Source organism: Passer domesticus, chromosome 14 (genome assembly GCF_036417665.1).
Source record: "Passer domesticus isolate bPasDom1 chromosome 14, bPasDom1.hap1, whole genome shotgun sequence".
In the NCBI taxonomy this organism is placed as follows: domain Eukaryota; kingdom Metazoa; phylum Chordata; class Aves; order Passeriformes; family Passeridae; genus Passer; species Passer domesticus.
Genome location: NC_087487.1, coordinates 3,297,034 through 3,310,347, shown reverse-complemented (window position 1 = coordinate 3,310,347; position 13,314 = coordinate 3,297,034). Strand labels below are relative to the sequence as shown.

Here is a 13,314-nt window from a genome sequence, read left to right as displayed (position 1 = left end):
CCAAGGGCAGCCTCAGTGTGCTGGCATCTCTCCACACACAGGCTGTGTCACTCGCTGAGCCCATGAAGGGATAGAATCCCAAGGGTTAAATGGCCTCGCTAAGGGAAATAGGGTGGTGGCATCATTGTGGCTCCCTGTGAGGCAGCTGCAGCTCCCACCCCTGTCCTATGGGAATGGGCTTTTTCGCTATGGAACAAGCACTTGACACCCAGTGGTCGCTGCTGCTGCTCCAGCCAGGGATTCCTCACCCATCAGAAAACATAAAGGGGTTTTTTCCATCTCTTACCCGGAAAAAGCAGAAAGCCCCTCACCCTTTTTGTGGCAGCGGAAGCGGTTCGGGATTCAGACCTTCCTGCACGTCCTTTGCTCATCCTCAGCCTCTGGTGCTGGGCCTGGCTCTGTGCTGAGCTGCAGCTTTGGATGGACAGAGCCAGTGCTCACTGAAATCCCACCCAACCCGTGCTGGGAGGAGAGATCTTAATAAAGAGTCAGATTTCCTTCCTTTTTTTGTAATCCCAGTTTGGAGATGAAACGCCTCCCCGAGCTGGCCCCAGGAATCCCTCCAGTGACACTGCAGAACAGACCCAGCCCTGACGTAGCAGGTATTTCTGCGGTCGAAGCATGAGCAATTCTGCCTTGAATAAATAGCTGGAACCCTCCCAAGACTGCTCAGATCCCTGGTCCAACTGAGCACCTCCTGCCCTCAGGGGTTCACCCCGATACTCTGTGCCAGATTTTCTCCAGGACCCAGCAGCCGCCCATTCCTGGGACACACTGAGTGTTTCCAGCCACCTAAGAGATGGCTGGTCCCCTGATGTCCCCTGTGGCTGCCCTCGTGAGGCTGGCAGAGCCCAGCATGGGGGAATCTGGGGTTGATGTGCCCACAGAGCAGAGGAGGGAAAGGGAGCAGGTTGGAGAAGAGCTTTATTGGGAGTTCCTGGACATAATAAATAAGGGTTACATTGGGAGAGGATGATGAGGGACTGGGGCCACACTGTGCTGCGTGGGGGCTGGAGCCGCTTCTGCCCTTCCGAGTAGGACACCTCCCTGCATCCCATCTGCCCCATCCTGCTCCTTCCGCCCAGCAGCAAAGCCGCTGCCTGCCGCCTCTTCTGGGATCGGGGCAGAGAATAACCTGGCAGAAACGGGGGCAAGGGAGTGTTTTGGGGAGCAGCATGGGGCAGAAGGGGTGGGAGGGCAGAGCCATGGGCACGGCAGTGCCCAGCTGTCACTGTGTCAGGGCCTGGATGATGTCCTTCACCAGCATGGTGCCGATGACCATCTTCTCGCTGTTGATGGTCAGCTGGGCCATGGAGCCCTCCCGCCGCTCCAGGGTGATGAGCACCAGGCTCCCGCTTGTCACTGTCTTGGCTGCAAACCTGTTGGGTGGTGAACACGGGGCTTCAAGGCAAGCTGTCCCCTGTCACCCTCTGGTCCCAGGGGATGCTCCAGTGGGGACAGGCAGGTGCCTGCCACCCACGGCCACTGTCACATTTGGGTTCACGCAGGCTCCTCGTCCTAAAGGAAGCCCTGAGTGTCCCCACTGTGATTCGGATGGGAATGGAGATGTGACAGGGCCTGCCTGATCCAGGTGTGGGGGTCCAGCTACCTGTACTCATTGCTGGCCCCGCAGGGCACGCGGCCCACGTTGGCAGCCGAGGTCACTTGCTGGACGATGGTGTGGTCACTTCGGCATTTCTCAGGCAGTGTCAGCTTCTCTGTGATCTCGCTCATGCCCATCAGCTTCCCTAGAGCAGGCAACAGAGGCACCTGCTCATCTCTGGCCACACACCCTGCTGGGCCCTGCTTTGATGTGCCCAAAGCGAGCCCCTCCAGCTCCCTGCATTCCCCATGACATCCTGAGCTGGCTGCTCTGCTTGCTCTTGGTTCAGGATTCAGTGAATTTGGGAGAATCCTTCATTACCCTTCCTGGGCTCATCCCTATGTTCCTGCCTGGTGGCAGTAGCCACATCCCTGGGGATGGGCTCCTCTGGACAGTGGAAGCAATGGGGCTGCAGGGCACCAAGCACCCCCTACTTAACACAGCCCCCATCCATGGGGTCAGGGTGGGGATGTGCTGCTCCAGAAGCATGGGGACACAGGCTATCACTCACCAGACACAGTTCTGGGAGCGCCAGGGTGACATGAGCCCATCACGCTTTGTGGAGACCCAACAAGGCCACCCTGGCACCAGGGTGGTCACCCCAGCCCACAGACTGGGGTGCAGGGAGGGGTGAGGGGAGCAGAGCTAGTCTAGGGGCGAGCTGAGCAGCCACTTACCCTCACCTGGCCGTGCCAGGTGCTCTAAGGCCACAGCAAGGGCGGCAGAGGGGACAAAATTGGGGGTGAGTGTCACTGGTGGATGCCCGTGCAGCACCCTGTCCCCATCCCTGGCCCCACTCACCCTGCTCCTTCTTGAACTCGTTCTCGCTCATGAAGACAGGGGCCATGAGCTCCCCCACGGGTGGCTGGATGGAGACGTAGAACTGGCGCGTGTGAGTGCTGGGGAGACAGACATGTGCTCAGAATATGTCCCCTCTCCATGCCCTGCTTCCCATCCCCGCCCTGGGCAGGAGTGACTGGGGAAACTGTGGCACAAAAGGGCTCAGGAATGAGGGGAACCTGTCAGGCTGGACCTGGAGCTGCTGCTGCCTCCTCGTCGCCTGCAGGGAGGCCTGTGCATTCCCTCCTGTCCCCTAACCACCCCATGCCCATCTGACTGTCTCCTCTTCCCTGGAAGGATTCTGGTGCCTGTCCTGCTGTCCTCCATCCTCATGCCCTGCTTCTGCTGTCCCCTATCCCCTGCTACATGGAGGGATGTTGATACCTATCCCACTTTCCCCATCTCTGGGGGACACCTGACACCCTGATCCCTGGGACACCCATCCTGCCCCACCCGGTGCCACATGCTCACCACAGCTGGAAGTTTGCTGCCTGGGTGGAGTCACAGAAGTCGATGCCCATCACCACAGTGGCTGTGTCCCCTGGCGCCAGGTGCTCTGGAACCACAGGGCTGCCACTACATCCCACATTCCCACCCAGCCCTTGTCCCCGTTCTCCCCCAGCGTCACAGCCGTGCCGTGCCATGCCGTACCGATCTCAGGGAACTCCTGTATCCGCATGCCTGACAGTGGCTTGGGCTCGTTGACCCGCAGGTTCTTCACCTCGGTGTCGGTGTTGTTGGAGATCTGGATCTGGACGGCCACCATGTGGGGGTCTCCCGGGAAGGGCCGGCGGCTGAAGCAGTACTCAACCGCAAGCCCCTCGCCTGCCATGCGGTGCAGCAGCTCGTAGGTCTTCACTGCACTGAACGCCGGGCTCAGCAGCTGCACCAGGGGACAGCGCGGGCTCCTGAGGGCTCCCTGCAACCCCTGCAGGTGGCAGAGGGGCCAGGAGCCCCCGCAGGTGACAGAGGGCCTGAGACCTCCCCAGGGAGGGCATGGGGGACACTTACAGTGGGTGTCAGGGAGGTGTCAGTGAGAGTGAGGCCCTCCAGGTCGGTCACCAGGCTGGTGGAGATGATGCTGCTGGAGGGGATGGGCTGGGGAGGAGGTGGAGTGACTGCAAGGTGGGGAGGGGAGAGAAAAGGGTTAACAGAGCTCACAGCCCCATGGGGACACCCACACAGGGACAGTTCTAGTGGCTCAGCTCTGTGGGGACAATGGCATGGGGATGGGCCCAATGGCACAGCTCCATGGGGACAACCACATGGGGACAGCCATATGGGGACAGACATGGTGGCATAGTGCCATGGGGACAACTCCATGGGGACAGCCTCATGGGGGTAGCCCCATGGGGACAGCCATGTGGGGTCAGCCCTGGTGGCACAGTCCCATGAGGAGAGCCACACAAGGACAGCCCAGTGGCACAGCTCCATTGGTGTAGACACAACCCTGTACGCTGTCCCTGTGCACAGCCACGTGGGGACAATCCAACAGGCACAGCTGCCTGTCCCACAGCCATTATCTGGGGACAAGGACCCCTCACCAGACCTGTTCTTGTCCCAGCTTTGCAGCTCCCAAAGGACCCCTGGAGTCCTGATGGCACTGGGGTGAGTGCTCATGCCTCAGTTTCCCCAGCACCACCACCACGGCCATTCGCGTGTTCCAGGCAGCCACTCACAGTCATCCAGGTCAAGCAGGGAGATCTCCTTGGAGCTGGCCTTGCTGCTGGGGGGCTGCAGTGGGGCAGAGATGGGGAGTTCAACAGGGGGTCCAGGTATCCCTGTGCAGCCCCCTCTCCCAGCCCATCCCAGCCCTCACCGCCTTCCTCTGCTTGGCCTCTGCCTCAGAGCCTGAGTCAGAGCCAGAGGAGCTGCTCTCGGAGGTGCTGGCCTCTGATGAGGTTTCAGCACGGCCCTTCCTCCCCTGTGGGACCTTCTTCTTGGCCTTCTTTGCCCCTTCCTCCTCCTCCTCTTCTTCACTGGGACTGCAGGGAGAGCCCAGTTCAGGGGGTTGAGGTGGGGGTTTTGCTGGGAGCAGCCCCCTGCCTTCCCAGGGCATACCTGCCTGTGGTCCCCAAGACTGCCTTATGGGAACCTTCCTTGTCCTTCCTCTTTGGCCTCTTCTCCTCCTCCTCCTCCTCCTTGTCCTCTGACTGCTCCCCGCTGTCTTCCTCCTCTTCCTCGTCCTCCTCCTCGGTGCCAGAGCTGGAGCTGCCAGAGCTGCTGCTGCTGTTCTCTTCACTGCCAGACTCGGGCTCTGTGGGGGCACAGCTCAGCCCTCCTGCTGTGTCCCCCCATATTCCCCCATCTCCCACTACATTCTCTATTGTCCCATTGCATCCCCACACCTGCTGCTGCATCTCCACTGCATCCCTGCACAGTCCCACTGCCCACCACTGTGTCCTTCCACATCTCCTGCCATGTCCCTCCCATGACGGGGTGTCCCCACTGTCATGTTCCCTGTCCAATGCCCCACCATTGTGGCACCTGCCTGATAGCCAAAGTGACAACTGCCCAATATCTCATGCCCTCAGGTCCTCACCACTGTCTGCCGACTCCGTGGGCCCTGACTCGCCCTCTGAGTCAGAGTAGAAAGGCTTCTCCACCTTCTCCTTCCTCTTCTCCCGGCTGGTGCACTTGGTCCACTCAGGAACCTGCTGGCACAGGGTTGATGGAGCAGGGCCATCCCCCTGACTGGGGCATCCAAACAGCCACCCTTGTCCCCCCCATCCCCAAGCAGATGTGTGAGCACTAGAGAGTGAACAGGGGCAGGTGAGCAGTACCCAGGTACCTTCTGGAGCTCTTCCAAGACCTTGAGCCAGTGTCCCCACCTTGGGCCCTCCTTCCCCATGCACCCAAGGTGCTCCACGCACCTCCACATTCCTCACAGAGGGGTCAGGAGCCTCATCTGGCCAGTCGGGTAGCTCCTGGTAGCCCACAGCCTTAGCATTGAGCAGATGGGACAGGGAGCCCAGTTGGAAATGGTCCCGATCTACAATGAGGTGAAAGGACACAGCAGCTCAGGGACAGCCATGCAGCATTGTGGTGACAGCTTGTGCCCGTGTCCCAGTGACCCTGTGGCCAGGGATGGGTACCTTTGAAGGAAGACTCCAAGATGGGAGCCGGTTTTTGGGCCAGGAAGAGCTTCTTGGCATATTTATTGAGGGCCCCACTCTTCTCAGTGGGCACGATGAGCTGGCGGATGAAGCGAGCCCGGTCGCGGATGTCATAATTCTGGTCGTACTTGGCCAAATTGAGGACATACTGGGTCAGCAGCTTGCTCTGTGGCAGAGAACATGTTCAGAGCTGGCCTCTCCCTCCCCAACAGGGAAACTGAGGCCCACCCTAGGATCACATCCCCAGTACCTGCTTGGAGTTGGTCAGGTAGAGCTTAGCTGCCAGATTGATGACCTGCAGCTTGACAATGTCCTCCTCGTTGGTGAAGGACTTGGCCATCTTGCGCAGCACATCAGGTGCGATCTTGGGCACGTGCTCGCAGTACTCTCCAATGAGCCACAAGATGCTGGCCCGCGCCATTGGCACCTGTGAAATGCCCTCAGACATGTGGCACTGCTGCCATCCCCTGCTCCTGTGGGTCAGTAACACCCCAACCAACCTGGATGTTGTCAGTGAGCTTGGCCATGTGCTTGATGATCTCGCTGTGCTGGGCTGGCTGCATCTGCAGCAGCTTTTTGATGACCACCACGGATTCAGCCACCACCAGCTCTGCGGGCAGAGACCCAGCCTCAGCTGGGTCCTGCCCTGAGAGTGATGGAGCTCCCATTTCACCCCTGCTGCGTGTACTCACCATCCCTGTTGGAGAGGAGCTGGACCAGGCCATTGAGGCAGGTGTCCCGCACCTTCCCGATGTTGGTGGCACAGCGCCCGATGGCTTGGATCGTGGCTGCCACAAAGTCCTTGTCCATGCTGCGGATGTAGGTCTGCACAGGCATGGAGGGCACACACGACATGTCACCCATGTGCCAGTGCTGGACATCCCCCCTGGCAGTGGTCACACATCGGGGCCCTTTGGAACCACTGATGGGGTCAGTATGGCCTCAGCCCACTCCTCCCGGAGGGGTTTCCTTTGCCCTCTCCATGGTGGTGGTTTGGCACCAAGAGCCATGCCAGGGTGGCAGCCTCAGTATGGCCATGGCATACCTGGAACTCTCGCAGGATGGTGGAGATGTTGGTCTCATTGGCCAGGTTGGTGAGGACCTCCAGCTGAGGGAATGAGGAAGAGATAAGCAGCATAGGGGCATGGTGTCCCCAAGGCATGAGGACAGCTGACCCAAAGAAGGGGCTCCATGAAGCCCCAAACCCGCTCCTGACAGATGTTTCCAGCTCACCTTCAGGATCTTGATCTGTGTGGGGTCCGTGGAGCGGATGTAGAAACTTTTCAGATAGGGCTCAAACATCCCCTGCATGCACAACCAGAGACATTAGTGTCATCTCTGTTCCCCCCACCTTGCCAAGCCCACCTCCAGGCTCTAGTGACCTTGCATACTAATCCTCATCTTGCTCCGGAGTCAACAGGGCCAACTCCTCCCACACCAAGTCTGACACTCACCCGCCGCTTGATGGACATGGTGGCCACATTCTGTAGCACAACATACTGCACCTCACTGTGGGGACAGAGAGGGGACCATGATTACTGGGGCAAGGGCCAAACCCCCTCAGCAAGTCCCTGTGAATATGGGCCAGGACCCACCACCAGGCTGGTGCCACCAAGATGCTGTCACCCCATGTCTGGACTGGACCAGCCCAAAAAGCCTCCAACCTGGTGTCCCTCCAGGGATGGGCTTTTTGGGGGTCTCTCAAAAAGGGTCTTGGAGCTTCCCATGGGTTCCAACAACTGGGGTGGAGGGGTAGGACACCACCACAACCCAGGTGCCACACACCTGTGACTCCGCAGGAGCCGTACCAGCGCCTTGGCAATGACTCCAACCTCTGCCTTGGGTGCCAGGTGGAAGTAGAGCTGTGCCACAGCCATCACCACCTGTGGACACACACCCAAGTGTCACATGGTGGGAATGGGGGACACCCTGAGGAATGGCCATGTCCCCCAGTGCCACTCACAGCACTTGAAGGTAGCCTGACCCTGAGGACACCCATTTCTGGGTGTCCCTCAAGCACCCCAGTGAGTCTTAGACTGTGGGGATATCATAAGCCCAGACTGAAGGACAGTCCCAGTGGCTCTGGGGAGGGAACAGGGTGGGAGTGAGGGTCTCACTGCGGCGTTGCGGCTCTGCAGCAGGGGCTTGGTGTTGCGCAGGAGGAGGCGGTGGTCGGGGTCCATGACGTAGGGCTTGCGCTTGGCCAGCGAGGCTGCCTCTGCCTTGGCATCCTTGGCATCCTCCTCCTCAGAGCCATAGAAAGCCTTCTCAGTGTTCTCCTCCAGCAAGGACTCCTGCTGGCAGGTGGGACCCTCTTCATTCCTAAGAACATTCCCACTTCGCCCCACCTCCCTAAGGGCTCCCAGAACATCCCAAGGCTCCCAGGGCATTCTGTGCTCCTGAACTCACGTTCTGGTTGGGGCTGAGGAACTGGGTGCGGGCGTAGCGGGTCAGCATGTTGATGATGACCACCTGTCCCCACTCCTCCACATCGATGAGCAGGTTGCAGAGCTTGCGGTAGTTCTTGTGGATGAGGTCTATGCGCTCTGGGCAAACCTCCTCGAATGCCATCACCACGCTGCCAGCCACCAGCTGCAGAGGGAACGCCCGGGGTGACTTACTGGAGTGGTGGGATCATCAGCAAGATGTTGTTTTGGTGGGGATGGTGGCATGTGCATGAGGGTGCTGGTTTGGTGGGCAACTCTTCCTTGTAGGGATGCCAGCTCAGTGGAGTTGGTGAATTCCCCACAAGGTTGCTGGCCCAGTAAGGACAGCAGCACACCCACAAGGATGCATTCCTCTCCAGGGAATGGCTTCATCTCCACAAGGACACTAATTTGGTGGGAGCATCTGCATCCCTGTGAGGATGCTGGATCAGTGGGGACAGTGGCATCCTTATGAGGGTTTTGTCTTGCTAGGGACAGTGACATCCCCACAAAGATGTTGGCTTGGGAGATGGCTGCATCCCTTTATGGATGCTGGATCAGTGAAGCCAATGGCATCCCATGACGATGACATCCCCAAGATAACACCAGTTTGGTGGGAACACCTCCATCCCCATAAGGACACCAGGCCAGTGATGTTCCCAGATTTAGAGGTGCGGGAGACACAAAGTTCTGCTCACTGTGGTTTTGTCAGCCAGCAGCTTCTCGATCACTTCAATGAGCTGGTCCTTCTGGTCTGAGTCGAGGCTGTGAGGGAGAAGCAGAGCAGGTGATGCTGGACCAAATTCCTCTCCATCCCTGCCTACCAAGCAGCCAAGACCCTTATTGAGGTTGCATACAGGTAAAGATATTATAAAAGAAAGGTCTTATAAAATGTGATTTAGGCCCTGTTACTCCAGCTAAGCTAGCAGTTAGCTTGTAACTTCCCATGTGAAAAATCATAAGAATGAAAGCAGTTAGCACAACAAGCTATTCTAGTAAAAAAAAAAAGTTTGCACCTTTAATAAACAAGAAATCTGTCCCATGGGAACCAGTGAACAAAATATGTAAACTAACCAAAAATAGAGAGATTTGACAGATGTACACCCTAGCCATTTACCAACCAATAAACTGAGTGTCAGTGTATTGTTAGCCAGTTAGGTCTAACACACTTCTAATATTTCCTGTAAATATGAGCTTTGTGACTAAAAAATTAGCTTTTCTGCATGAAGAAACTGAGTGCTGGCTGCTTTATTACAACAACTCACATCCCTTACACATGGCAGCTGGTCCCCATCCCCATTACCTGTACAGCTTGGGGATGGCGTGGGCGGCTGTCTTGCGCACGTACGGGGACATGTCCGAGGCGGCCTCCTTGATGGCCAGCATCATGATGGGCACGATTATGGGCACGCGGATGCTGGACAGGACCCGCAGGGCACTGGCGCGTATCAGCTGGTTGGGGTCCTGTGGGGACACACGGGGGGCTGCAGTGCAGCTGTGGGAGGCTCAGTGCTCCCCCAGACCCCTGCTGGGTCCTCAGACCAGCCCACCTTGAGTCCTCGCTGGAAGGTGGAGATGGAGAGCAGGGCCAGATCCTGCTGCTCCTCTGCATAGCGCACCAGGTACACGTACACCAGCTTCTTCACCTGCAGGGTGAAGGTGCCACCTCAGAGCCCGCAAATTCCAGCCAATCCCCAAAAACAGGGAAATTTCATACCTTGGGATGCCGCCAGGGCCACCCAAGATCTTCCTCACCTCAATGTTCTTGCAGGCAACGTTTTTCACCACAGCTGGGAAGAGGTCGGAGGCGTTTTTACCACGGGCAATCATCTAGGGGGAAAATAAGTGGTGTGACACTGGGCAGCTGGCACAGCAGGGGCTGGTACAGCATGAGACAGCTTGGCACCAGCAGTGGTCCCCACCAGTGACAACAACACCCACCGCCACAATCCTCTTCATGGCCTCCAGCTTGAGTGAATCCTTGTTGCTGTCGAGCATCTCCTTGAGGTCATCATGCCTGAACCACACCAGGGGGAAAAAAAAATCCCATTTTCACATTTTTACCTGTTTTTAGTCTTTTTTTTTTTCTGTTCCCAGCCTTCCGTCAGGCTGGCAATCCAACCTTTCATCATGAAATATTTATGGGGACAGGAGTTGGGTTACAGCTAGGTGAAAGAGGAACCGGAGGGACTGGCATGGTGCTAGCACCCAGTGCCATCCTCATCCCAGGCACTGGGACAAGAACTCTGTCCCATCCTGGCTGTGGTTTTCACCCTACATTGTCCCTAAACCACAGGTGCCCACCACCAGCTCCATCCTGGCTTGGCTGGGTGTCCCTTGTCCCCTCATGGACATAGTGGCATGGATGTGCCAGCACACCCCGATGCAAAGCCCTTCCCTGGTCCCCTTCCTGGACTGGGAAAAATACCACCAGCCTTTTGTAAAGTTGTCACCACTGTCCTCTTTTCTAAGGGACACTGGTCCCCCACTAAACTGGGGGCACCTGCAAGGCTGCATCTACCTGCAGCAACTGAGGGTGACAGCCATGGGATGATGCTCGTGCAGAGCCACCATCACCGGAGGGTCCTGGGGGTGCTCCCTGGGGGAGTCTTACCGCGGCGGTGGCCCAGTGGCAGCGTCTGCTGCGGGCTTGGTGCCGGCGAGTGGCCGCAGCTCATCGGCTCGCAGGGCGCTGTAGCAGCTGGGTTGTCCAGCCTCGGTGGCCAGCACCGGGCTTGTCACCTCCTCGGCCACACCAGCACCCTCTGGTGTTTTCGGCCAGCCAGCCGGCCCCACCGGCAGCTGCTGCAGCAGCTTCTGCACTGGCGGCAAGGACATCATGGCTTTGACAGGCAGTAGTGGCCCTGGGGATGGTGACAGGGCTGTGGCCCCGCTCCTCTGCCCAGCACAGCGGGCTGAAACCTGATGCCGTGGCTGGGGTTGGGTTGCAGCCTAGATCAGGACACAGCTCCCAGTGGATGAGGCCAGCTTGGGATGTCACGTCCAAAGTGACATCTGACCTGCAGGTGGGACCTGAGAACACTGCAGGGTGCTCCTTCCTCAGTGCTGAGTGGCTCAGTCCTGGGCAGGAACACACATCATGGTGGGACACTCTGCCTGGGTGGTAGGGTGGCATGACAGGGCACCTGTGGGTGTCTAGCCTGGAAGGTGGGGTCACACTTAGTGCATTTGTCTTGCCCCATGTGCCATGGATGCCATGGATGGTTCACAGGAATGGTGACAGTCCTGGTGTGGCTCTGGCAAAGAGCAACATGCAGACTATAGTGACACTATGGGTGTGGGGGACATTGTGGGTGTGGGGGACACTGCCAGGAGATCGGGGTAAGGGGACACTGCTGTGAGAGCCGTGACACTGCCAGAGTGTGAGGCACTGATGATAGATCATGAGGTACCCTGGACAGACTGGGAGACACAACCAGGGTGTCAGGGTTGGGGGATGCTTCCAGAGTGGGGGACAATGCCAGTGAGGGTCAGGGGACACGGGAGCAGGGGAGTATTTCCAGGCTGGGAGACATTGCCAAGGAGGGGTCAGAGAGGGGGAGACTTGGACAAACTGCAGGACACTGCCAGGGACTCATGGGAGGGACAAACACTCTGAGATAGGGACAATGCCAGTGGGTCATGGATAGAGGGCATTGCCAGACTGGGGGACACTGCCAATGGATCAGGGCTGGGGGAAATTGTCATACTGAGGGACACATTCAGGGGTAAGGAGTGTTACACTGCAAGGGACACCACTAAGGGGTCAGAAAGGGGGGGACACTATTAGATGGGAATACTGCTAGCTGGTCATGGATGCAGGGCACATCCAGAGTGGAGGACAATGCCAGGGACTCAGGACTGGGTGGACACTGTCATACTGGGGAACATTGCCAAGGCATCAGAGGGAAGGGGACACTGCCAGCAAGTTACAGATCAGGGGCACATCCAGAATGGGGGACACTGCAGCATTAGGGAGGAGTACATGGAGAGAGGGGACACTCCCAAACTGGGGACATTACCAAGAGGTCAGGATGGGGTACACATTCAAAGTGGGGGACACTGCCAGGGAATCAGGTCTGGAGGGACACTGTCAAATGGCAGGACACCACCAGAGAGGCAGGCATGGGGAGACACTGCTGGACTGGGGGACACAGCCGGGGGTAGAGAGCGTGCTGCTGTCAGACTGTGATCCAGTGCTTTCCTGCTGGGGCAGCAGGGAGCGGGGGACAGTGCCAGCGTGGGGGACCCTGACACAGCAGGGAAGGCCAAGAGACATTCCCGCAGCTCCAGGAGCACACCCCCTCTATTTCTCTTCACCCCTGCCCCCTCTCAGGAGCCTGTCCCAGGGCAGGGTGACATTCCTCAGCATCCCCCCGACCCTGGGAACCCCTAAGCGGTGGGGGGGGATCAGTTCAGGAGGGCCACAGGAGCCAGCGGATGCCGTGGTGGGAGCACCGTGCCCGGGATGCCCCAGCCCGAGGGTGGGCGGTTCAAGGGGGATCCCCGCACATCTCCCCCAGCAACCATCTCCAGAATCGCGCGGTGTTCCCACCCTCTCCGGCCTTTGCAACCTGCAATGACGGCGGCGGCGACGTGACCGCGTTCCCTGCCCCATCCCTGTCCCCATCCTCATCCTTATCCCTATCCCCATCCCCATCACCATCCTCACCCCCATCCCCGTCCCTGTCCCCGTCCCCACGTCGGGGGCCGCTCCAGCCCGGCTCGGTACCCGGGGGACGGCGGCGAAGGCCTGCAGCGGCGGCCGCCCGGGCAGGCTCGTCCCTGTCCCCGCGCCCGCATTGTCCCCACCTCTTGTAGTCGGAGGAGAAGATGCCGCCGCTGGCCGGGTCGTGGCCGTACTCGGGCTCGCCCAGGCTGGAGGAGCCGCCCTTCTCCTCGCCGTAGGCCGGGCTGGCGGCCATGGCGGCGGAGCGGTGCGGGTGCGGTGCGGGGGGACGCGGGAGCTGATGTCAGCGCGGGCGGGGACGGCCCGGCCCCCGGGGCAGCGCCGCGCGCCCAGCCCGCGGCACCGGGAGCGGCGCGGGGAGCCGGGCTGCCCCGGGGCCCTGCGGCCCCCGCCCGCGCGGCTTTGGGAGCGGGACACGGCTGACTGCGGGACAGCAGCGCTGGGGACACAGCTGTGGTACACTGACAGTGACACTGAGCTCACACGTACCCGTCCAGAATCACCAAAATCTGTAATTATTGTAATAGACATGATTGTGCATGATTGTAGTTAGACGTGTTTAAAATAGATTGCATTATAGTAAAGAATGTTATATGTTCAGAGGTTACAATATATATTATTATATCCTGTTGTATTACA

General features: G+C 58.8%; 1 protein-coding gene across 4 annotated transcripts; it reads right to left on the bottom strand.

Annotated features, from left to right (window-relative positions):
• Nucleotides 1-906: 906 nt before the first annotated feature.
• AP3B2 (adaptor related protein complex 3 subunit beta 2) lies at nt 907-13,098 on the bottom strand. 4 transcript variants are annotated; one of them, XM_064388644.1, is made up of 27 exons: nt 12,798-13,095; nt 9,927-10,002; nt 9,741-9,815; nt 9,536-9,631; nt 9,289-9,449; nt 8,684-8,750; nt 7,969-8,151; nt 7,677-7,856; nt 7,345-7,442; nt 7,014-7,068; nt 6,793-6,864; nt 6,605-6,667; nt 6,252-6,384; nt 6,060-6,169; nt 5,810-5,986; nt 5,539-5,725; nt 5,317-5,435; nt 4,986-5,097; nt 4,505-4,700; nt 4,263-4,428; nt 4,123-4,177; nt 3,455-3,561; nt 3,095-3,326; nt 2,915-2,999; nt 2,405-2,502; nt 1,610-1,748; nt 907-1,379 (listed from the first exon to the last, which is right to left on the bottom strand). In XM_064388644.1, exons 1-27 carry the CDS (start codon nt 12,908-12,910, stop codon nt 1,229-1,231), a joined length of 3,306 nt encoding a protein of 1,101 aa, XP_064244714.1. In that variant the 5' UTR covers nt 12,911-13,095; the 3' UTR covers nt 907-1,228. The 4 variants fall into 4 exon arrangements, with proteins under 4 accessions (XP_064244714.1, XP_064244715.1, XP_064244717.1 ...); XM_064388645.1 differs by having other exon boundaries at nt 7,677-7,853; nt 12,798-13,093; XM_064388646.1 differs by lacking the exons at nt 907-1,379; nt 1,610-1,748 and having other exon boundaries at nt 2,915-3,019; nt 12,798-13,098.
• Between the last annotated feature and the right edge of the window lie 216 nt (nt 13,099-13,314).